The sequence below is a fragment of the Desmodus rotundus genome, chromosome 5 (assembly GCF_022682495.2).
Source record: "Desmodus rotundus isolate HL8 chromosome 5, HLdesRot8A.1, whole genome shotgun sequence".
NCBI classification, from domain to species: Eukaryota; Metazoa; Chordata; class Mammalia; order Chiroptera; family Phyllostomidae; genus Desmodus; species Desmodus rotundus.
The window spans coordinates 8908006-8933064 of record NC_071391.1 but is presented as its reverse complement, the minus strand read 5'-3'; the positions used below and the strand labels follow the sequence as shown (position 1 = coordinate 8933064).

The window sequence follows — 25059 nt, the reverse complement described above, 5'->3', positions numbered from 1 at the left end:
TCCAGATGCTGGTGTGCAAGAGGCAGCTGATCACGATGTTTCTCTCCCTCTCTTTCTCCCTCCCTTCCCCTCTCTCTAAACAAACAAACAAACAAACAAAAAAGAAACACCTCTTTTTGATATTCCATATCTTGGGACTACACACTACTGTTAAATTTCTCCTTATTACTTAACTTTGAATATTTGTTGCACAGACAGAAGTGTTTGATTCCAAAGAAATCACACATATTCTACATATCCCAGCAAAAAAGTTGTGGCTGTTTTCAATATCAACAAAGCAAAAATATTTGCACTTAATCTTAACCTATTCATTTTTTAAATATAGTTTAATTTTAACTTATTAGTATACTTGTCCTAGGATCTATAATTCTCAAACTTTACCATGTAAGCTAGATCTCTTAGTTTCCCATTTCAGTAATCATAACTTTGTGACCTCTAAGAATAGGCTGGCTCTTTTACTTTTTATAACCGTTTCCAACTCCTAGAATTTTTACCTATATCCATGGATGGGAAAATTTCATCTTATTCTCAGTTAGGAAAATTTTCTATCATCAAAATTCTTGGATTGAAAGGATTTTTATTTTATGGAACATACTAAAAGACAAGAGCAGGGCTATGTAATATATACCATTGATCAACTGAATTTTAAAACATGCATATCGGAATCTGAGTTTCCTCCTAGCTCACTAGTTTTCCTTAGGTTATATGTTGCAGAAATAAAAATTTCCCTCTTCTAGGATAATTTTAAATGTTTGTAAAACGTCTACTTCTCCAACCATTTGAATTCCTTATAGTGTCAACCTAGAGTAATACATCATACAGCTGGAAGAGACCGGACTTAAAGAACACCTGGTTTTATAAGTGAGGCAAAAGAGCCCCAGAGGAGAAGGGTAGATGCTTCCAGTCAAAACTAGACTATTCTAAGACCAGGAGTGGAATATTTTGCTAAATCATTGTGACTGAGGTTATACTAAGACAAAACACTTAGAAAGGAGAGCATCTGAAAACAGCCAAGAGATCAGTATGATATATGTCACTTACCAACTGCACCTGACCCAAACGTGTCATCATTGAATTGATCAATCTCTTCATCTTCTTCTCCCAGGCCCTGAAATGCATCCTCATCTTCATCCAGAGGACAATCCTCCAAAGACTAAAAAAAGAAAAGCTATTCATGAAGGTCACAACCTCACTGTAAAATGTTCTGAAGATGTTCATCTAGTCTTCCCAACCAACATAATAGCTTCATTATGCCTTTTTGTAAAGATGGCATTCTTTTAACCCTCCAATTTCCCCAAACATTAGAAAATGTCTGTATCTTTTTCTTTCAGTTTCTCTTTCCTATTCCTTATTTCATTTAACCTTTCCACCCAAACATTCCATTTCTCTATCAGGAATCTGATAACATTTCTTCATGGCGTGCCAACTTCCTTTGCATCACTGATTAACACTCATGACAGATGAAAATGAGTTCTTTATGATTTTACCTGAATGTTAGTGTATTTTTCAACAAAATTTTCATCTTCCCCATATTCATGTCATGTTGTCAACCATTTTATTATTCCCTTTTAAAGTTTTCTCTTCATTTTCCATCTTTTCCCCCTTTTGTTTCCTACGGGCCCAAACCCTGGTCATAAAACCTAAAGTTAAAATTTTCAAACACGATTAAGCAAACTTTCACGGTGTGAACTCGGGCAAGTCATTCGCAGCAATCAATTCATTAAATACCTCTTGAGCACCTATTGTGCCTCAGCCTCAGCAGGCTCTAAGCCTCAGTCTCTGAAGTGGTAATACAGGTACATCACCTACCCCGTTACAAGGATCAAATGAGGCACAGATTTGAAGACTGGATTGCTGAACAAAGCCAGGTATCACCGTAACACCCTAGGTGGGTTCTATTTTACACTTCTTCCTTCCACTTCAGTTTTTAATGGATTTCCCAAGTTTTTTTGGCAACTGCTTACTGCTTCTCATCACCTCTCCACGTTTACGTGAAGTTAGTTTGGTCTTAAAGCATTTCCTATCACGTATCAAGTTGGGTGTCCATAATTTTCAAAGACTTAAAATCCGAGGGCAGGGGCTGTGATACACCTTGCCTGGACACCTTAGCTAGGCTGTTCCCACACCAAGGTTAGGCCAAAGGGCCATTTCACCCACCTCAAGCCCTCCCAAACGCACACAAAGCAGGTATGCAACATCCAGCAGCACTCCTTCCCCAATCACAAAGATCTACGTAATCAAATCACTGGTTTTTTAAATTGGAAAGGCGACCAGGGATTATCTAGAGCAGCTCTTTTATTCTACAAATCCAGGCTCTATGTCCAGAGACTATGAGTCCCTCAAGGTCATACAGTGAACCAGTGACACGTTCGGGACTCTGGATTATTGCTACATTACCGGGAACGTCACCAAAAACCCACGTCTCCCTCCATTCGTCCAGAAGAAACTTCTGTTGGACACGCCCCCTCCCAACTCCGAGGCCTTTAGTAAACTGTCTACGGACCCAGTAAAAGGACATGCCCAGGTCCCACTGACCCGATGGTTGCCTGTGTGTATGGGTGTGTATAACTGGAGGGAAAGTGGTTCCGGATCCAGGGCGGGAAACCTATCTCTGGGCTTTCCCCAGTGACTCTTCCTCAGGAAGAGCCACCAGGTGGGTGCTAAGCCTCCTCTCCGCGGCACCTCCCAGGGTGGGGCTGGCGAGTGGTCTGGATAAAGCACCTAACGGGCCCTCCCCACCTCAAAACAGAGGCCAACTCCCCCCAGCGACAACTAATAGAACAGTGCCGCCCCCTGAAGCCAGCTCACAGCTCTCAGATAAACCCACGACTCCAGGCCTGACGCGTTCCTCTGGGTCCCGCGGGTCACACCGCCTGTCCCCTCCCCCCCAGGAGCGCGGGACAGAAGCAGACGGGATAAGTAAAGAAAAGGGGCTCGAGAGGGAGGGAGGGGTCATTTCCGGTCGCAACTGCTCACCTCGTAGCGGAACATTCTTGGGGGGGGGGGAGGGAGCGGGGAGGGGAGTGGGGAAGGGAGGGAAGAAGAGTTGACTCGCCGGGCTCCTCCGCGCGCGGGTCCTCCACCGGCTCGCGACCCCTGGCCGCCGCCGTACGCCGGAGCGTGCGTGGGAACGTGCGCAGGCGCGCCTCAGGGAGGGCGGCCACCCGGCTCAGAGCCGCCGGCGGCGTCTGCGCGAGGACAGATTTGGCGTCCGGCTTCCTAGTCTCAGCGGCGGGAAGTAGGTCCCGTGGCGTAAGACTGCGCACGCGCCACCCCCTGGGGGCTTCCTCGAGTTCCGACTTGCAGCCCCGCCCCTGCTTTCTCTGAGTCAGTCCGGCGCTCAGGTCAGAGTCACGAGTTTTCCGTCACCGTTGGGGCGGAGCAAGCCCTTGTGATTGTCATAGGATGTATCTGTGAAGAGTTCCAAGCTGTCGGACCTGGGAAAAATGGAGATGCCTGGGGTTCAACCCGGTCTTCGGGCTGCTCGGCAGTTCTCACGATATATGACGTGTGCCTAGTGGAGGGAAAAAAATAGGTTGAGGAATTCAGGTCATGCAAAGGGGCTGAATTCGTCGCTATATCAGTGGCACGTCACCCGCTGAATCAACAGCGAGTCAGGGCTGTGATTTATGTGTCTCAAAGTGGCGATGGCGCTCTCCTTTTAAAAAGTCGAAGGCACGTTTCTAGAGGTTAAACCAGGGTGATTACATGTAGGCGCCAAGCGCCCCAGGCACGTGGAGGGAGAGAGCCAAAAAGGGCAGCACAGCTGTGGGCAGCAAGGTCATTGAGGCCGAGAAGCGTCATCCCGGGTGCGCCGCTGGTTGACACCACTCCTTAGAATCGGATCAAAGCGGGAAAAGAGTGTGTCCAGGTTTTAAACCTCCACGCACTGGTTTGTAACATCCTCTGGTATGTCCCGTGCCCTTTCAGTCTTAGAGCCCCGGGAAGTATACCATTCTTCCCAAGGACTAGCATCACCAAGAGTGAATTCTTGTGCTTTCGCAACTCCTTTTCTCTGCGTGTCTTAAAGTGCAGCCTTGCCTTGGAGCAGCGTGCTGTAGATCCTTTCCCTCTTGGTGTGATTGGATTAATCAGAGCCTGAGTGCTGGAAATTTTGGATTTGGAAATGAAAGTTCTGGGTGTGAATCAGTGCTTTGTGTTACTAGCAGTTTTGGGCAAGCTATCTAAGTATGTCTCAGCTTTAATTTCTTTGTAAAATGGGTTTAACGATACTTGCCTCACAGAGTAGTGATTCAATGGCAAGATAATGCCAATACTGATGATGATGATTGAAGTCTGCCTGGCACTCTGCTAGGTCCTTTATAATAGTTTGATAATACGGATTATCAAATCGAATCTTTCCTAATGACAACCCCATGAGGTAGGTACTATTATTTTTTCTACTTTAAAGATGAAGAACCTGAGGGTTAGAGACGTTAAATAATTTGTCCCAAACCACCCAGTAGCAAATGTTAAAGCTGGCATCTGAGGTCTGTCTGATACCAAACACCCAATCTCTTAAACCTGTAACAAGTTCACAAAAGCAAATGTTTACATGGGCCACGCCTGCACCTTAAAGAGGTGGAGCAGGTCAAGGATAAGATAATTGTCAAGCATACGTGGAGCATTACAAAACTTATTATGCCAGGTAACAGCAGGTCTTAACAATGACCAAAGAATTGGTGCCTTGTGAACCAAGGCAGACTACGGTCCTCGGCCAAATCTGTCCAGCTGCCTGTTTTTGTATGTAAAGTTTTGTTGGAATACAGCTATGCTCATTTATTTGCATACTGTTTTTGGTTGCTTTAGGGCAACGAAGGTAGAGTTGAATGGAGACCACTTAGCCAGCAAAACCTAAGATCTTTATTACATCTGACCCTTTACGGAAAGAGTTAGCTGATCCTTGATGCTGCAGATTGTTTTTTCTGATCCTTATGTTAGAAATCAGAAACTTTTACTTCTGCTCAAGACAGCAGCATGGGTAAACCTCCTCGCACACCACATCAAAATTACCTCTAAATGAGAGAGCAGCCATCACTCAGAACCCTCAGGAATCAAGTTAAACGGAAGTCTGACAACTACAGAATTAAGAAACCACATCCATCCACACCGGCAGGAGCAGAGATGCGAAATGGGATGGTCCCACATCCGTGTGTGGTGGATAAAAATTCGGGAGGCATATCTTGGGAATGAGGAGTCCCAGACCCACACCAGTTCCCCCAGCCCAGGGTTCCAGTGCCAGGAAGATATGTCCCCATCACTTCTGGCTGCAAAAACCAGCAGGGATTGAGTTAGTGGAAGAAACTTCTGGAGTCCCCAGTAGTTCCTCTTACAGAACCCACACATGGACTTACTCATACTCCCTCTGAGCTCCAGCGCCTGGGTGGCAGCTTGAAAGGGACCAGTGGCATACAGGGAGGAAGAGAAGCGTCTGGCATCAAGGCGAGAGCTAGGGGAGAGCTTTACTCCCAGACAGAAAGGCAGGTAGAAGCCACTGTCCCTTTTCTGAACCCTCCCCCAATAGAGCCACAGAGCTGTAAGGTGTGTGCCCTATTTGAGACTCCATCAACCTGGCTGACACTGTTTGCCCTGCCCTGGAGATGCCCTGAGGCTTTGTTCCACACAACTTACAGCTGTTAACAGTGGCTCTTCCATGTAAAGTCTGGTCTTGGCTCGTACTTCACAACTTCCTGAATCCTTTTGAAACCAGAAAAGACCAGCGTTCGTGCTGCCTGTCGCAAATGGAACCCGATAAGCAGAGACGGGTTGAATCTGTATGCGCACTTTATTCAGATGTCCGGTGATCTGAGAAGATGGTGGGTTCATACCCTAATAGACTGTCCTAAATTCCATTCTAAAATGGCCCTTTTTATAAGGAGAACAAAGTGTAGGTAAGGGGGTTGGAATTCAGGGAACAGTTAATTGGATTAAAAAACTGCAGTATTCTTGCTCTGGGTGGTAGTCTGTAGCCGAGTCCTGGGCAGTGGTCTTCTCACTCTGGAGCACAGTGGCTCAGATACCATCTTGAATTGCTTGCAGTCCTGAGGCACAAAGGTAGAACTGCTTACGTCTCCTGGAGTCAGGGTGGGTCCCACCTTCAGTTCCTGGAACAATAGCTTTAACATATGCACTACCTACTAGGCTTATAACTATTTACCTTAAAAATGTGTGACTCTTGAGTCCCCTATCATTCCCCCACTGCTAGTTTTAAAATATCTTGTTTCTGTAAGATCAGTTAGGTTGAAACAGCAGGGTCCTTCCACATTTTAGAAACCATCCTGTGGGCAATTTAATGAGAGCAAAAGCATAACATACATCAGTGGTCCTGGTGCAATTCATCTTCACACCTGTTGAGAGCACAAACATTTTTTTTTTTTTTAAGATTTTATTTATCTTTAGACAGAGGGAAAGTAAGGGAGAGACAGGCAGAGAAACATTGATGTGTGGTTACCTCTTGCGTGCCCCCACAGGGGACCTGGCCTGCAACCCAGCCATGTGCCCTGACTGGGAATCGAACCAGCAACCCTTTGGTTCCCAGGTTGGCGCTCAATCCACTGAGCCACACCAGCCAGGGCCACAAAACAGTTTTTAGTACAGTTGACAAAAGTGGCATTCTCTTCTAGCTGGGGTACAGTAGCAACCTTTAAGGAAAACATTTCTCTGTTCTTTATAGTTACTACCAGTCCCCAATTATAAATGTCAGAGTAGGTCATTTCTTTTTGATATGCTCAAACACAGTATAATTTCTAAGGCTTTCCAAGGGAATACAAACACCTACAAGACATGAAGTGAAAGTTTGTTCCATATAAATTCCTCCTACAAGACAAAAGTCAGAAATATTCAGGACATTTTTGCTAAATATACCCAAATACTTTGATCTTGTTTGAAAGGAATAAGTTGTCCATAATAAGAGGTTAAACAAGAGGTAATGAAAATAACATAAATCATCGATTTCGAAAGATGACTTTCAGCTCTTCTTGAGGTTTGGCGGTCTATTTTTCCTCCAGGGCTTTCTTTATTCTGGTGTGATGAATCCAAGGTTTTGTTCCTGCCAACCTCACTGCAGTTGGGGTGGTGAGGAGTACGTCCCAAGGTCCAGCCCACTTTTCTTCTAGTTGGCTTTCTGGAGGTGCTGTCCTCCAAGTCTTGAGTAGCACCTTGTCTGTAGGCTCAAAGGAATGTAGCACACCTGTGGGGGAGAAGTCTCTAATACAGGCAGGGTCATTAGTTACGGCTAAACTTTGACTTAAATGTTGTACACATTTCTTTACCTTCACTTCTTGATCTATATACCTCTCTCTCACTCCAATCATAGCCTGAAGTGGCCATCTGTACACAATTTCGTAGGGACTTAACTGAGTCCTACTTCAAGGAACCACCCTTATCCTGAGCAGGGAAATAGGCAAAGCTTGATGCCAATGGCGATGAGTTTCTTGACACTGCTCGGCTACATTGTTCTTCAAGGTGCGCTTCATCCTCTCTACCTTCCCAAAGGCCTGAGGTCTCCATGCCGTGTGGAGTCTCCACTGCATTCCTAAAGTTTACTAACCTTCTGTGTAATTTCTGAAACAAAAGCAGGTCCATTATCACTCTGGATGCTGCCAGGGGGGCCAAAGTGAGGGATTATTTCCTGCAGTAAGGCTTTCACTGCCTCCAAGGAGGCAGTGAAAATAGATTTCTCCATTCTAGTGGGATAAACTGCCACCCATCCTGAAAAGAGAGTGAGGTAACCTGGGCATAAACCTTGGAGAATGACAACATGTTTTGTAGCAACTCAGGGACAGTTTGTTCTCAGCTACTTTATGCTTTTTTCGATGTATTTATGTTCCACTATCTCATTTAATTTTCTTAAAATCTTTAGCAAGTAGGAAGAGAGCTCCCATAAGCACCTCCATTCTGTGGCCAAGGCCTTGTAAAGAATGTAACTGCCTCATTCCCTTTCAGTGATGTAGAGGTGGAGGAGAGGCTAGCATTCAGATCTCCTTGTACGTACCAATCATCACATAAATCCTGGCTTGATTCTTGTCACAGGACCCTGAGCCACTTGTTATCTTGTCACTGACACTCCCAGGGAACTCAGGACAAACCAGCAGACAGCTTTTCTCACGTCTTCTAGACGTGTAAGAATGGCCCTAATGATACTAGAAGAAAAAAAATAGAGAATTCCACCCAGAGTTTCTAGCTAATTTTCTAAATCTACGAGGGTTCTATGGATGAGGCAACTCTAAAAAATCCTCCTCATTCAAAGAAAAACTACCTGGGTGAGACTTGGCTTCATCTATGAGGAGTTCAGTTGTGGTTGCAGGTACCCAAAGCTCCCATCTCTGGTTCCTGGAAACACAGCCCCACTGATTGGCCCACAGAATTGGTAGAGGTAATTACTTGACTACTGGAGTCCAGGAGACCTGGGACCATCACTCAGCTATTTACCAGCCTTGACGACTTTATCTCTGGGTACTCCAGTTTCTTCATCTTCCAAGTACAAGTAATACAAACATCTATGCCTTAAAGTTATTGTAAAGAGGTAGTGACTGTAAATTGATTTGTAGTGTCTGTTAGTGTTGTCCTTACAGGCTAGCTATTACCACAACTGCGCTTTCAAAAGCTGTACTAATGGCCCTGTGTGAGCCTTGCTGTATAGACGACGTGAGTTCTCATTCTGGCGTAAGAGTATGTAAAATCCTCGATGATCTTTTTCTCCTGTTTTCAGTTCTGTCTGTACAATAACACGTCTTCCTGCATCCGATTATCTCCACAGGATGAGGCTTCAGTATGCTGGGTGGCATTATTGTTCCTTCAGTTCGAACCAGGGCGCTCTAGTCCCACGGGGGAATCCAGTGACTTAAAGGTACTCTGTTCGAAGTTTCCAGTATATCTTTCCCTTTTGAATTTTAATTACAATAACTGATGACTTAGACTACTTATTTTATATTTTCTCTTATTTCACATTCTCCCAGGAAGGAGGGGCTCATGGCTCTCACAGCTTGTGCATACCATTGTACACCCAACACCTGTCAGCACCAGAGTACAGGAGACAATGCAAAAATGAATGAAGGATTTCTTACTTGTGTATGCTAGGGAGGGGGAGAATATAGAGCATTATCTGGGAGATTTTGAGGTTCCTGTAAAAACTAGTACAATGGGGGCAATTTCTTTGGAACATCCTAACTCTTGGAGACAGAGCCCCCCAGATTTTCACCTGATTCCTTAGGCCCAAGCAGATTTGTGTTAAACAAGGGATGTGAGGGAGTTAGCGTAGGTGCCCATGACAGGGTCATTGCCATTGTCGTGACTACACGCACAGCCTCCATTTTCTTCGTTTTGAAGTTATGAGACGGAGATTGTTCGATGCACCGTCAAACCTGTTGTGTCCCCTTTGTGTGTCTTCACTGGGACTAAATCGTGTGAATGAGTTCGCATGATAGATGGCAGGTCTCTAAGTTACTGATTATCTGGATAGAAAGTCAAAACTCAGACCAGATTTTTGGTGGTGCTGCCCATCTTCCAGAGTTTTAAAGATTTTACAAAAACCAAAGACACAGACAGAATTCTTATTATTCCAAGGGATAATTAGGATCACTTTATTATCAAAATTCTGATGGTGTATCTCCTTCACTGTGACCAGTATCCACTTAGTTCCAGGGCACAGAGGTAAGGAATCTGCCACCTTGAAAGCCTGCTAAGAGAGATGCAGCAATTGGCCGAGCACTGACCTTCCTCTGAAAGGACGAACCCCTCTTCTAACCCAGTCCTCCCTGAATCCATCTATGAATCACAGGTTTGGAAAATAGAACTGACATTGAAGCCACAACATAAAGGGTTGTGGTGGCAAAAGCCCCCCCCCCCCCAAAAAAAAGCATGTCCCATCCTTCAAATCTAATAATCAGAGAAATTACTGGGAGTAGTGGCCATAGTAACCATGTCAGCTCTAGCCTCATGGAAGAGAATGAGGTTGGGGAACAGATGGTAAATATTTGGGGGTCGCTGTGAGTGTTGACCATTTCCCAACCTGCCTGCTTTGTAAAGCAGAATCACATGGAAGGCATGGAAGGCTCGTTAAAACTCAGACTGCTGGACCCTGCCTTCTCCAGTTTCTGATTACATAGTTCTGGGGCGAGGTGGGAATTTGCATTTTAACAGACTCCCAGGTGATGAGGATGCTCCTGGTCCTGGACACCGACTGCACTTTAAGGACCACCGTTGTAAGGTACCAACTGTGGAGAGGAACCAGATGCTTCCAGGTACATGTTATCAATTGGAATAACTGAGAAGCCAGCCAGAATCCCCTGTGATTCAACGTTTTTGCCTAGAAGGGAAAAGCTGCTTCTTCTACTTCCCCCCTTTTTTCTTCATCTCCTCCTCCTCCACCCCCTCATCCTCACTCTTCAAGTATTTTACTCCTTGAGTATTTTATTCTTTTAGCTGCTATTATAATTGGGATTATATCTTAATTTCCTCTTTGAAGAGCAACTGATTTTTGTATATGGCTTTTGTATTCTGCAAATTTGCTGAATTTTTTTACAGGTTCTAATAGTATTTTTGTGGAGTCTTTAGGTTTTTTTATGTACAAGATTATGTCATCTGCAAATAATTTTACTTCTTTCTTTCTGATTGGGATGCCTTTTCTTTCTTTTTTTCTTGGGTAATTGCTCTGCCTGGGACTTCTGGTATTATGTTGAATAGAAGTGACAATAATACATTTATTAAGAGATGCTGAAAAGTTATTTGATAAATTTCAAAAGATATTCTTTATAAAAGCTCTGAATAGCCCTGGCTGTAGTGGTTCAGTGGATTGAGCGCCAGCCTGTGAACCAAAGGGTTGCCAGTTCAATTCCCAGTCAGGACACATGACTGGGTTTCGGGCCAGGTCCCACAGTAGGGGGCACACAAGAGGCAACCACACATTGATGTTTCTCTCCCTCTCACCCTCCCTTCCCCTCTCTCTAAAAATAAACAAATTGAATTTTTAAAAAAGCTCTGAATAAAATAGTAACAGAAATAAACTTTAAATATATAATAGTTAACTTTTAGTAATTCTGTAAATATTTATTGAGTACTTATTGTGCCAGGAACTGGGAGTACAACAGGGAATAAGTCAGAAAAGACTTATGGACTCATACTTGCATTAGTAATGCTTCTTCTGCAGTAGGCTATCTTCTAACTACTTCACATATATTATTTAATATTCACAAATACATTATGAGGAGATCTTACTAATGCCCTCATTTTTCAGGTTAGGAAACTGAGGACCCAGATGTTGAGTAACTTGCCCAAGGTCACATACAACTAGCAAGTAATGGCACCAAAATTCAAACGTATTCTGTCCCACTCCCAAGTGGGAATCAACACACTACAGCCTACAGGCCAGGTCTGTAGGCTGCTTGTTTTTGTACATAATGTTTTATTGGGACGCAGCCGCACTTGTTCATTTCCCTATTGCCTATGACTGCTTCCACATTACAACAGCAAAGCTGAGTAGTGATAGGGACTGTATGGCCCACAAAGCCTGAAGTATATATGTTCTCTGGGACTTTACAGACAAATGTGCTGATCCCTGCTGTAGAGCTTAACCCTCAGTCATGTACCGCCTCTTTCTAGGGAAAAGACCATACGAAAATCTCACAGCAGGCACCATTTTAACTGGTGAAATAACCAAACCATGTTCTTAACAATATTAGGTGCTGGACAGGACCCCCATTGCCGTGATTAGTCAACACTTTCTGGAGATTCTGAATCATGCAGTGACACAAGAAAGTGAAATAATTGGTCTCAGGTGATAGGGTTTGAAACCTAGAAAATGTAAGGGATTTCAATGTAGAACTACTGTACTTATTAACAGAATTAGGCTGGGCTGGGTGAGGCCTGGAATTCTGAGCTTGTACCAAGCTCCCAGCTGTTGCTGATCCTGCTGGTCCCCATGTCACACTTGGACTAGCAAATATACCCATTGTACATACAGTATTCTTGGAACAACTCAATAATCATAGTAATGACTAGGCATGGAAATGATCAGGAGGGTTTGATTTAAAAAAAAGAAAGGATGAAGAGCAAGGAAAGAGTGGCCTTGGGCTTGACAATTTCAGACAGGGGATCTCATGTAGTTTTTGCTGCAACTCTGAGATGCGTCTTGCACTCTCCCCACGTTTAAAATGAGAATGCCCAAGTCCAAGCTTCTCCAAGGTCATGCAGCTGGTAGATTAGGCAGCGAGGGAGGCAAGATAACACTAACCAAACTCTAAAGAAAGCAATGAGGATAAATACTCAGTGATTGCATACTGAGCCTGCTCCAAGTTCAAGGGCACAGGAGAGTCATTTTGCCCCTGACTTCCCCCCCCTGTACCAGGTCTAATGGCAGAGGAAGGTCCTTTTTGGAGGAGGGTTAGGAAAGGTATGTATCTTAGAATATGGGCTTATTAGGCAGGTGACGTTGTGGTTCAGTTTTGAAGAATTCTTAGAACTTGTCTAGGTGCACGAAATTAACCCCTGCTCAGATAAATTAAAACTGTATGTATTTACTTTTAATTGCAGTTGAAATACAATACTACATTAGTTTAAGGTGTATAACAGAGTGATTAGGCATTTATATAACTTATGAAGTGATTGCCCTGATAAATCTAGTACCCATCTGACACCGTAACTAGTTGTTAGGATATTATTATTTTCCCTAGACTGTACTTTACATCCCTGTATTTTTTATAACTGGCAATTTGTATTTCTTAATCCCTTCACTCTTTTCATCCACTCCTAGTCTCCTTTTCATTTGGTGACCATCAATTTGTTCTTTGTATGTATGAGTTTTGGGGTTTTTTAAAAAATTTTGTAAAACTATGTGTCTTGATAAGCTCCCTAAAAGTTGGAGTGTAAAAATTTTAGCAACAGTTGATATAGGTGAGTCTAGTAGCAATTAAACTAGTTTAGAATATCACATCCTCAAACAATTCTTGTTTGTGTTCAAACATTGAGCTACAGGGGATGGTCAAGTTAAGGTCAAGTTAACCTCGTGGGGCCCTATTGAAACAAAGTAGGCAGAGCATTGTTCAGAAATGAGATGAGAAGGACTGAGAGTTCAGAGGGAACCCAGCAGGCTATCTGTGCAAGTCCCCAAGTTTCGTGCTCTTCCCTTGAGAAGCAGCAGCAGGGAAGGATTCACTGTACCTAGGTCTGTGCTTCTCCTGCTGGTGGGCTTCTCAGATATTCAGTGTCTGTGGTTCCCAAGATTTCAGTGGGCTAGATTGATGAGCTAATTTTTATTTTGTGGCACCAGCCAGTAGAATTTTGTAATCTTCTTTAGTTATGTTCAGCCTGGAACAGAGATGTTGGATATTACAGATGTTGGATATTATTCTTGGTCAAGAAGCCAAGGGTAGTGACAGTATTGGCAAAGACTAATGCAAGAGATGGACCGTAAATCTTGGTTGGATGGGGCAGGAAGTAAAGCCTGAAGCATGCTTATTTGGGGGGGGGACTGGAGGCATCGAGGTAGTCTTGAAAAGGTGGAAGAAGAGTAGTGTTATTGATTATTGCTAACATATACGGAGGGCAGAAACATCTACTTCTCATAGCAATCTTGGAGTTAGCTTTATAGATAAGGCAACTGAAGCAATAAGCTTCACTAACTTGCTCAAGGTCACACTGCTGGTCAGTGGCAGATCACGGATTAGACCCTAGATGGTCTCACCCCAGGGGCTGTGCTCCAGACAACCAGGCAAGGGATTAAGAGAAGAGAGGGATTGCGGTCTGGGGATTGCGGTCTGGAAACGGTATCCTGTGCTTTAAGTGTTCAGTGCTGACTGAAACACAGATTTATACATCAGTGTGCACAATAGCCAACAGGTGGAAACAATCCACGTTTCCCTAAAGAAATGAAGGGGTAAGCAAAATGTGGTATATACACAAAATGGAATGTTACTCGGCCACAAAAAGGAACACAAAAATGCTGGTGTGTCGCCACATGGATGGCCCTCGAAAACATGATGCTTATGAAGTAAACCAGACAGAGAAGGGTAAATATTGTATGATTACACTTGCATGAGGTACCTAGAACAGGCAAGTTTGTAGACACAAAGCAGGATGGAGGTTACTAGGGTCTGGGAGGAGGCACGGAGTTTTTGTTGGGATAATAAAGTTCTGAGTATAAATAGTGGTGATGGTTACACGAGATTGGGAATGTGTTTAATGACGCTGAATTGTGTACTCTCACATGGCTAAAACTGTAAATATTATACAACATACATTTTACCACAACATTAAAAAAATGTTTCAGTGGTGAACCAGTGCTGGGTGATTACAACAACAAACCTGTTGTGGAAATGAGCTGCTGGATGTAGACTAGAGGTAAAGATGGTTGGAGTGGAGCAGATCAAGGAAGGGCAAGGCCAGGAGTTGAATAGGTCATCCAGGAGGAGCTCCGTGTCCTGACATTTAGTTATCTTCAGAGGCAGCGCCTGTGCCATTTTCAGATCTGATGCCTTGAACCCAGGGAGGATGCAAACCGAGCTGGGATGATTCACTTCCATTTCAGCCCCTTCTCAGACTCACTGAGGTGTAGATGCTGATTTTCGTGACCTTCCTGACCGTGTACCTGGCCAGCATCAGCAGCAATGCCTTCATTTCTCTGAGCATCTGGGTCAGCCGTTCTCTCCACACCCGTGTACTTTTTCCTGGCCTGCGTGGCAGCACTGGAGATCCGCTACTCTTCCACCGCTGCCCCTCTGACTCTGGTCAGCAGCCTGTCCACAGAGAGAACCCTCATCTCCCTGCCTGTCCGTGGCGCCCAGATGTTCTTCGCCTTCCTGGGCAGCACAGACTGCATTCTGCTGGCCCTCATGGCCTATGTGAGTGGCCTTAGAAACAGATCCCTCCCCAGGCAAGCATGAAATAGCACTGTAGCCAGCCAATGCCTTCACTGCAGTCTTGTGAGATACCTTGACACAGAGACACCCAGCTAAGCCGCACCTGGATTCCTGAATCACAGGTGATAGGATAATAAATGTTTGTTCTTTCAAGCTGCTAGGTTTTAGGGCACTTGTTATTCAGCCATAGATAGCTAATACCAACTGTGAGGGGGCAAAACTGTAAGTCAGAAAGTCTATTCTCCATCCTGGTTATTCTCTGTCCTTCCTGCCATGGGGAACAATTGCTGTGGAGGATAGACGGCATCTTCCCCTCAATTCTCTAGCTCCCCTTATCTTTTTCTACTAAACACCACATGCCGGAGACCCTGCCTCAAGGTACACCAGCCAGGAAGTGGTTTTACCTGTTTCACAGCAGGCTCTGGAGGTTTATTGGGAGTAAGGCTCAGTTCTTTTCTCCACTGGGAAAGAAAGAGGCTTAGAGAGGAGTGAGGAGAAAGTGAAGCCCCAAGTCCCAGGAGTCTGTCTTTGGTTTGTTTGTAAAGATGAAATTATTGGCTGATTTATTTATAACCCAAATGTAAACACTTGAATGAATCCTGAATCTGTTTAATGGGGAAACAGCTACACTAAAACCTGGTGGGTGAGAAAGACCAAGTATACTGTGAGGCAGAATAAAGAAAATACGTCAGAGAGAATACTGAGTCCGGAAGCTTAAGTCACTGTCCACCTACGTGGAGACCCTAGAGTCCACTCGGGCTCAGTATCGTGTTTCCCTCACCAAACCAGGGACTCCTCTGGCTCAGCTCCCGTGTGCCACAGTTACTTGACTTCCCTCAGTCTTTTTGTGCACAGCTAGCAGGTAGAATCCAGACTCCTGCCTGTCAGGAAAGAACAAATATTAATGTTAAGATAAAATTAACAAAACAGGGTTCATACCCACTAGGAGGTTTAAAGAAGGCTTGAAGTCGGTAATAACTACCCTCAAATAGAACGCCACAACAAAAGAAGTCTGCTGATGCTTCCCTTCCTGGACTCCTGGACTCCAGTTGCAGGGAAGAGGGCTTTTACACTGTTTTCAGTGTTTAAAAAAATAAGGGGAATCATATAGTTATTTCTATATGGCCACACAGGCTAACCAAAGGTCACTTTTTTCTCCAGGAAAACATCCTGTCATTGGGAACCAAATCCCACCACCCTCAATTTTATGGAGATGTAATTGACGTATAACTTTGCATTAGTTTAAAGCATGTAACAATGATTTGCTATATGAGTATGCACATACAGTATTGCAAAATGATTACCGTAAGTTAATATCCATCACCTCACAGTTACAACTTTGCTTATGATAAGAGCTTTTAAGATCCATTCTCTTAGCATATTTCAAATATATTACACATCATCGTTAACTATAGCACCATACTGTACATTACATCCCCAGAACTTACTTAGCTAACTGAAAGTTTGTACCCTGACCCATTTTGATCCTTCCCCCCCAAGGACCGATCTGTGCTCTCCATGTATGAATTCGGGGAAACCAAATTTCTTATTACATGGTAAGTGTATTTTGTTAGGGATATGGGGTCTTTCAAAACAAGAGAACCACAAATGAAAAAAAGAATGCATGATAGTTTTGATCTTGAAGACTGGTAATCGTTAGTTTTGATCCGCTCCGTTACTTGCAAGATGAGAAAATAGATTGTGTGATGTCAGGTGACCGCTGTTTTGTGGCAAAACTCTGTGACTAGATTCAGGAGACCCCTCATTTCCTGAAGGGCAGGGACCCAGCTCTCCCAACAGATTTGTTAAGAGGAGGTGGGACATGGTTCTGATGTACTTTTTCCTGGTACGGCCACCAGGGGGCGCAGGCGCCTTCTAGTACCACAGGTGGGAAACTCCACCTGGAGGATAACGAAGGAAGCGTTCTGGGCTAACCGGGAGGGTTGGGACTGAGAACGGCCGAGTTCAAACGGCCCCGGCCGCTCACGGGCTGTACAAATGTATCTTTATGGGAGGCGATGAAGTCAGCGTGGAGCACACACACTGAGATAGCAGAAGAGGGCAAAGGTCTGTTAGAATTACGAAAAATATTACAGCCTTTTAACCTGGATGCGTCGAGCCGATTCTTTTCTTGACTTGAGAGATGAATCTTCGGGTTGTCGGTCCCATTTACTGAGCGCCACTTTCTGCTGAGTATGTCACTTGTTCCCCAAAAAGCGGACAACTAGGGAAGAGGGAAGAGGGGATGCTGCATGAAGAAAGAGGCATAAAGAAGGAGGGGAGTGCAAAGAACGCCCCCCCCTTTTCCAGAAGTTACGATCCACCTGGCAGTCTACACCACGTAGGAAGTGAGAACGGCTTAAGCTTTCCAATTCAAATACCTTCACGTGCAACGCTGATCTACAATTTACTAATCAGTCGTGTCTTCCCTGCACACAGGCCTCACACCGAGCCGTGAAGTATGAGCTCTGGTCTGTAGATACGGGAGCAGTCCCCTGGAGAGACGGCGATTCCCCCACGGTTCTGCAGCGACGGGCGTCCGCACTGCGACACGGAACTGCCTAACGTTTCTCCGAAGGGTCCCTGCCGTGAAATCCGGACCCTCCGTTGCAGCCCCGCGTCTTCGCCCCCGTCGTCCTCTCCGGGACCGCCCTCCGCCAGCTGCGCCCGTTCCTCTCCTGGAGCGCCCTTCCCCCGGGAGACACTGGGTGCTCTCTCCCCCGCACGTTCTGGGACCGATCACTGCGAGTTGGAGCTCCTTGTCTGCAGTACTTTGCCCCCCGTCGCAATAACGAGTGAGTCCGCTGAGGGCCGGGCCCTAGCACAGCGCCCGCACGGGCAGAGCACGTCTGTCCAACGCAGAGGGTGGACCTGAGGCCACACAGGCGCCCCCGCTCTCCTCGGCCCTGCGGCGGGATCCGCCAGCGCCGGCCCTCTCCCCGGACTTCGCCCGTCGTCTCTCGAGGGGTCGGGAGCTGGCGCGGGGGCGGTCAGAGCTGCCGCGGGTGGCGGGGCGGCGGCTGGGCTGGGCCCCTTTAAGGAGGAGCGCGGGGCGCGGCCCAGGTAAGGGGCGGGCCCGCGGGCGGATCCGCGCTGCGCGCCGGCGCTGGCCCCGGAGCCGGATTTGGAGCGCGCAGCGCCGGCGGGGCCGCAGGGGGCGGCTTGGCGGAGCCTCCCGCGGACTGGGACACTCCTCCTCGCCGCCCGCCTCCTGCTCCCTGGCCCGGGCCCGAGCGGGTCGCCACTTCCGGCAGCTCACCTGGGACGCGCTCACCTGCCTCCCGGCTCCTGGGCACCAGGATGAAGGACCGGCTGGAGCAGCTGAAGGCCGTGAGTCCCGCCACCCGCGGGAACCCGGCGGGCGGGGGGCTTCGGAGGGTGGCGCTGCGCGGGAGAGGGGCTTCCCTTCTCTCCCCAAATCCGGGCCGGAGGGGCGCCGGGCGCGAGGCCTGCGCTCCGCAAGCCCCGGCCGCATCCCGCGCGCGTTCGGCACTGTTCCCTCCCCACTGGGGTCATGTGCCGGTGATTCATCGCTGGACTGCGATTTCCCTGGATGCCTCTCCTCCCTCCTCCACTCCCCAGCCGGACAGCGTCAGTCCGGAGCTGGGATCCGCGGGGGGTGCTTGGGTCAAGATGAGCTCTCTGCGAGGTCCGGGGCACCTCACTATCCTAGGACTGGTCTCCACCTACCCTCTTGTTTCCCTTCTGGGGGTCTCCATGCCTGGCTGCCCCCACCCCTGGGGAGCAACTCCGGGCTCCCGGGGGACCTCCTGAGCTCTGTGCTGAGACGGGTCCAGCTCCTTGTCATCCGGAGCTCTATAATTACTAATTTACCCCAGCATCCTCGGGTCAGCTGTGGTCGGGGCAAAGGCTCCGAAGGTAGCCTGCTTCCAGCCCTGCTACACAAAGGCTGTAGAACCTTAGGCTACTTACTCTTTTGAGCCTCTATTTCCCTTATCTGTCAAGTGGGCGTTATCATGCCTTGACTGAGCTTTGTTATGAGATCAAATGACACGATGAGACTTAGCATGTGCAGGGTTCTGAAGTAGATATTCACTGACTCATTCAACAAGTAAGTACGGAGTGCAGTCTAGGGCAGGCCCCCAGGCTCTGCCTCAATGGAATTTAAAAACCTAGTCCTGGACACAAAGCAGTCCATCTACTTGGGAGCTTGTTAGAAGTGCTGCAGTGCTAGCTGTCCCTTGACCTCGGATCCAAAGTTTTGTCATCTATGAAATGGGTGGTTGTGAGGACCACCCCAGAAGGGCATGCAGAGCCCTTCCTGTGGTGTGCAGCACCCCGGGGGGTGAATGAATGGTAAATGTAGGGCTACTGGCTGTTAAAGCTCTTTGGAAAAATGGAGACTTCATACAAAGCTCATACAAAGATGAGGGACTAGTGGGATGATGTCACAATTGTTCTTTCTCCTCCCTTGCCTTGGGTGAGACCTTCGTGACTTTTCACCCTCTCTGGGGAGGATAGCAGAGGGGCAGGACAAGGGGGAATCTGCATGTTAATCTGCACGTGAGACAGGAAGGGACAGTTGAGGGCGTGAGCCTTGATGCCTCCTACCTGCTCTCTGTCACCTGAGCCTCACAGTGGTTACCAACAGGGCAGAATGCCTTGCCACTGTTTTTGTAGGTGAGGAGACTAGAGCTCAGCCTGGGTAGGAGGGTTGCTGCAAGTGACAGAGCTGGTGACCCTCCACAGTGCTCTTTCTCTGGAGCACACTAGTTGGGGAGGCAGGAAGGGAAGAGGAGCGTGGTTTCGAAGGTCTTCCTCTATCAGCACATCCAGCAATCAGAGAACATTGCAAAACTGAACAGCAGGCAGAGGCGGCTCCCTTCCCCTTAGGGATTTCCAGAGGAAGATACCCTATGGCCTCTTTCAGTTGCCCATTGTCCACAAAGAGCAGAGCCTTCACTGAGCTTTGAATTCCTAGTACAAATTCAGTTTGCCAGGAAGCCTACGCAAGTTCCTTTGCTTCTCCAAGCTTCCTTATTACTCCCTATAACATGGGGCAAACGCTGTGTTTCCTCCCTTTGCCTCCTGGGGTGGTGGTCAAGGTGAGACTGTAGCCGTTAGGGGAGTGCAGTTACGATGGGAGTGCAGTTCTGACATCACAGGTGCTCTAGCATTTTGGAGCAGGGAGGTGGGTGAGACTGGGCTGCAGGTTCAAAGGTTCCCGTGGCCCTGCCACTTAATAGCTGTGTCCCTTTGTGTCACTTTCCCTGTCTGTTTCTCTGTCCCTCCTCTGTGGAGCAAAGAGTTTGGTTGATCTTAGAAGCCCTTTAGGCAATACTAATGTTTTTCATGAAGACTGTTAAGGTTTATATAAATTGTGGTTTCTAGTCCAGTTCCTCCCTCCCCCTCCCCCAGGAGAGAGACAGCTCTCACTGCAACAAGATAACCATCTTCTCTCCCTGATTCCTTTTATCAAGGGAAGGCATTTGTTAATCTGCATGAAACCAGTTTCCCGCTGAGCAGCCTGTGCAATTTCTTTCTGAGGCATCTTTCTAAACCTCTGGGGAGGCGAGGCAATAACTGCCACCGGATCGCCGGAGGGCTGTCACATGCCAAAGCTTAGGTTCACTCTGTGTAGATACAGGGAGGAGACATGAAGTTGATGGGTAGAAGCTATGATTTTGCATAAAAGCATTTTTGGTGGTCAGAGCTGCCCAAGGGTCAGCTAGGCTGGCTGGAGAGGTGGTGAACTCTCACACATGGGAGGGAGGAGGCAAGGAATTTGTTGGAATGTTGGATGTCATAGGGATTTGAGCATCTTTGAGGGAGGGGCGGCAGTCAGGAGGTTTAAGGCCTCCATCCACCCTGAGGACATGTGGTTGTATAAAATGTTTCCTCGTGCACCCGTTAGGCTCTGGCATAGGTAGGACTGAGGTCTCAGAGTTGCACCTGTAAAGCGGATCCTCAGCCCTGACAGGTGTGGCTCACTTGGTTGGGTGTGGTCCTGCAGAGTGAAAGGTCACTGGTTCAACTAGGTCTGGGCATGAGTTTGGGACGTGGGTTCTGTCCCTGGTTAGGGTGTGTATGAGAAGGAAAGATGTTTCTCTTTCCTCTCTCTCCCTCCCTCTCTAAAAATAAATAAAATATAAAGTGGCTCATCATACCCTTCCCCTAGGGTCACTGAAGGGGTAAAATGAGATAATCCATGATAATCACCCACCACAGTAAATGTGAGTTCCTCCAGTTTGACCTGCTGGGAGCAGCATCTGAGAGAGGGGCCCACCCTCCTGAGGCCATTGTCACAGACCAGACTATCTCCTGCACGGCCCCTCCGGGTGGGCTTTCTCAGCAGTCAGCTCCTTCAGTCGCTGAGACGGCCTCGCCGGGAATGTGCAGTGTCTGCACTAGCCTATCTCACAAGGCGGGTCCTGCTGATTTCTCACCAGCTGAACTTTGGATCTGCTGAGTCCAGATAATTCCTGGCCAGGAACCTCTCGCTTGGCTCTCTTTTCAGTCAGCAATCGTTTACTAAGCACCTACTCTGTCCCAGGTGTTTGGGATGGTGCTGGGGTGTAGTGGTGACTAACACATTTTCCTGGGTCTCAGGAAGTTCCTAGTCAGAGAGGGAGACGCACGAGGAACAGACACAGTGGTGTCTTCCTTGTGGGAAAAGCAACTGCAGGAATATCCCGTCGGCCGGCCTCTGGGAGGTGGAGACAGGGCTTTAGGGAGTGGGGCTGCTTCCCAGAAGAACTGTTGCTTGAGCTCAGGTTTCTTCTTCACGTCCTAGTTGAAATCAAGTCTAATGCCTTCAGAGGCATGTGGAGTCTTCCCAGGAAGGCAAGGATCCTGAACTTTCTCAGCCACTCTCCCAGTGGTGAGCGTCCACGTATCCACTACAGTCCGTGCTCTCGACCTCTGTGTGGTGGGCTTGCTCATCCTCATTCTTTTAGACCCCATCCTGCCGGGCATCCCGTTATCACACATCCAGCATTATCACACAGTCCTGGTCTTTGACAGGCAAGGTCAAATAGGGGAAACAAAGGGCTGTATTTTATGAAGTAAGAACCTCCCCCTCCGAAACACTGAAGGTCGATAATGATAATAGAGATGCCAGTGATATATGGAATAGAGGTCAAGGCCTTGGGACCTTGTTGGAGATCGATCTGTGGAGGATTAGAAATGGCTTGGGGTGTCCGGGCTCCTCCAAGGCCAGCACCTAGTGAAATCAACCACCTGGGGCTCTAAAAGTCAGCCCTACTTTTTGCCCTTTCTGCTCTGTCCTGTGTCCTACAGGGCGTGTCTTTGGCCCCCTCCCCCACATGAAGTTCTGGTGTCCCTGTGAGGTCAGAGTTGCTCAGGATAACGGTGAAAGTACAACCCCAGAGAAACACAGCTGAACTTCCCCTTTAAAGCTTAGTTCATTCTGTAAATACACAGGGTCCGGCACAAATAGCGCCCCTTTTTTATTAAAAAGTCTTTTATTACAAAATCATAGGCATGTAATTCTGTAACATAACAATATCACTCAATCATACTGTATGACGTTTTAGGTGAAATGTTCAAATTAAAACTAAATTATTACACCCATATTATTACCGTACCAACCACACTCAAGCATTACTCCTGCCAGACCCTGTATTTTGAGCCCCTACTATGTCGGAGATGCTTTGGATCATAAGCATCTCCACATCCTGGAGCAAATCTTAACATCCTGACTTGAGAATCTATTTCTTCACTGAGATCCCATCCGTCAATGACAAGATTTCTACCTAGCCAGTGATTTCTTGCTCAGCTCCTCTCTTTCCCTGGGAGGGTTCATTCCCTGGTCAAGCTGTTTTGCTGTGAGCAGATGGGAAGCAGAGCTGAGATGAGAGTGACAGGGATTGAGCAGGGATTACAGACCCATCGGCCAGAGGCCAGAAGAGAACATGCTTGGATGAGAGAAGGGGATTAGTTTTATTTTTATTCCCGTGAGTGTGGGGGAGGCGGGGGACCAGCAGGCACTGAGGGAGAAATGCTAACTCACGTTTCCCTCTCCCTTTTGGTGTTCCCTTCCCCTTTGTCGAAGTCCCTGCCTGTCTTCCAAACCTGGTTCACTACAGGTGATTCTCCCTAGCTGGAGCCTAGAATATGCTTCCTCCATTCCAGCAGCCCGCATGGCTGTATATTGCTTTGTAGCAAAACACCTTTCTTCTAATAAATCAGGGGGTTATTTGTGACCATGGAGTGGACTTGAACCCACCTTCCCTTTTTGTTTTTTTTTTAATGAGATGGACTATTTGTCTTCTGGGTGCTGTTGGCTTTAAGATCGATGGTTCTATTACTTCTTGTTGCCACCATATCAGCTACAGTAACATGATCATTTACTGAGCAACTACTTACTATTGGACAGGATTTGTGTTAGGCGCCTTACTTACCTTGTCTCTGATCCTTTCAACCCTGCAAGGTAAGGTATTGTTATATTATTCTCATTGCACAGGTAAGGGGCTTGAGGCACACAGCTGATTGACATGTCCAGCTCGGAAGTGGTGGGACCAAGAGTCGAGCGTATCTGTCTTGCTTTTTTTTATGTTGCCCTACACTGTACCTGTTTGTCTTCCCAACTACTATAAGCTCCTGGATGCAGTGGCGGGGGGGATGGTCTTCTGGGGCCCCAGAGCCTAGCATTCTGCGTGGTAGTTAGTTACCTGTTAAACGTTTGTTGACTAATGAACAACAGCTCGACCCTTACACATCCCTTCCTCATTATTATGGCGCTCTTGTCCCTCCATTCCTTGTGGGTTGGTGAGTCTGTGCTTGCCCAAAGTGCAGCATTAACTCAGGGAACCTGTACATTTTCTAATGAAGCCAGAGGTCCTGGTTCCACCCTCAAGGACAGGGATGGATGAGTTCCAAGGCCCCTAGCCATACCCCCAACCCTCCGCCCGCACGTCAGGGAAGGTTGCCCTTGTTCAGAAAGGAAATGAAGAAGATGTGGATACCACAGAGAAACTCCAGCCCTCTCATTTCCCCCTGGCCAAATCTCGCACATCCTTTAAGGCTCAGTTGCAGCGTCATCACTGCAGGGAAACCTCCAGACCCAGAGCCGACAGCATGGACTCTGCCTTCCCTGGGGCTTCCACAGACTCTTTCACTTTTGTTGATACAGCAAAGCAGCCACACACTGTCGTAATTTCAGCAGCTGCTGGCCCTGTAGTGTCCTGCTCTCCAGGAGAGCACAGGCCCCACGTGCCTCCTTCCCCTGCAGCCCACAGCTGGGAAAGCTGTGAACCAAACCTGCAGTGGGCGAATGGGGATATTCTGCAAATGTGCTTTTCTAGAGACTGTAGTCCCTGGGGGGCCTGATTTCCAGCCACCGTTATATTAGGCCTTTCTGCAATTTCCTCCCCTCACCACCGTCTCCACTGTCAGGTCAGCCTGTTTTCTGGCACTGGGCTGTTTCCATGGCAACGTTCCCCAGTGTCTCTGTGGAGACTGAGTGACGTTCCTCTCCCACCTAACGAGATCAGTGAATCGTTTACTGTCTGGTATGTTTAGCTGGGTTAGGGCAGTTTGCTATGGCATCCAATTTGCTTTTTTTTTTTTTAAATTAACTTTTTAGTCTAGGCTCATTTTCGATGTTCAGAAAAGTTACAAAAATAGTACAGAGAGTTCCTGTCTGCCCCTCACCCAGTTTCCTCCATTGTTAACGTCTTATTACAGTGGAGCACCTGTCGAACCTGGGAAGCTGATATCGGCACGTTACTGTTCACTAACCTCCAGACTCTGTTTGGATTTCTCCAGTTTTTCCACAAATGTCCCTTTTCTGTTCTAGGATCCGATCCAGGATGTGACGCTATGTTTAGTTGTCATGTGCTCTTGGCCTCCTCTGGCCTGTGACAGCTTCTCAGTCTCTTGAGTCTCATGGCCCTTTGGGTGTGGCATCTTTCAGAGCTTTGTCAGTGTGTTTCTGCAGCCGGTGATGCATGCTGAGCTGGGGCGGGGGGTGCTGGTCGGAGGCATCTCTTCTGCTGGTGGAGACCCAGGGCTGTGCCGCCAGCCGCCCGGACTGTCCTGGCTCAGGCACCATCGCGGCCTGCACGTCTCGACAGGTTACTGGTCATCTTTATGTTTCGGTTTCTGAGCTATCAGATGGGGAAGGTCCTCAGAAGACTGTTAGGAGTAAATGCTGTGGTGGATATAGAGCACGTGTCTTTGAAGAACCCTCAGCGCATGTAGAGTGCTCAGAAATGTTAATCTG

The 25059-nt window shown here is 47.2% G+C and overlaps 3 protein-coding genes across 13 annotated transcripts in view; 1 reads left to right on the top strand and 2 right to left on the bottom strand.

Annotated features, from left to right (window-relative positions):
* The window catches only part of PATL1 (PAT1 homolog 1, processing body mRNA decay factor), a 30210-nt gene extending 26983 nt beyond the window's left edge, over nt 1-3227 (bottom strand). The window contains exons 1-2 of the mRNA XM_024574134.4: nt 2977-3227; nt 1042-1153 (exon numbers count right to left, since the gene is read on the bottom strand). Coding sequence (XP_024429902.1) covers nt 1042-1153; nt 2977-2991 — 127 coding nt within the window. The 5' untranslated portion in view covers nt 2992-3227. The remainder of the gene's footprint in view (nt 1-1041; nt 1154-2976) is intronic.
* A 12218-nt stretch (nt 3228-15445) lies between these two features.
* LOC112317347 (translation initiation factor IF-2) lies at nt 15446-19380 on the bottom strand. 2 transcript variants are annotated; one of them, XM_053923909.1, is made up of 3 exons: nt 17177-19380; nt 16958-17100; nt 15446-15733 (listed from the first exon to the last, which is right to left on the bottom strand). In XM_053923909.1, the coding sequence occupies exon 1, from the start codon at nt 18325-18327 to the stop codon at nt 17671-17673; it is 657 nt and encodes a 218-aa protein (XP_053779884.1). In that variant the 5' UTR covers nt 18328-19380; the 3' UTR covers nt 15446-15733; nt 16958-17100; nt 17177-17670. The 2 variants fall into 2 exon arrangements, with proteins under 2 accessions (XP_053779884.1, XP_053779883.1); XM_053923908.1 differs by having other exon boundaries at nt 16958-17076; nt 17234-19380.
* The window catches only part of STX3 (syntaxin 3), a 38330-nt gene continuing 30796 nt past the window's right edge, over nt 17526-25059 (top strand). For 9 of the 10 annotated variants that reach the window (XM_053923903.1, XM_053923904.1, XM_053923898.1 and 6 more), the window contains exon 1: nt 18050-18182. In XM_053923903.1, the coding sequence (XP_053779878.1) occupies nt 18153-18182 (30 nt within the window). In that variant the 5' untranslated portion in view covers nt 18050-18152. Of the gene's footprint in view, nt 17648-18049; nt 18183-25059 lie in introns of those variants that run through there. The other variant, XM_053923905.1, reaches the window with a different exon arrangement.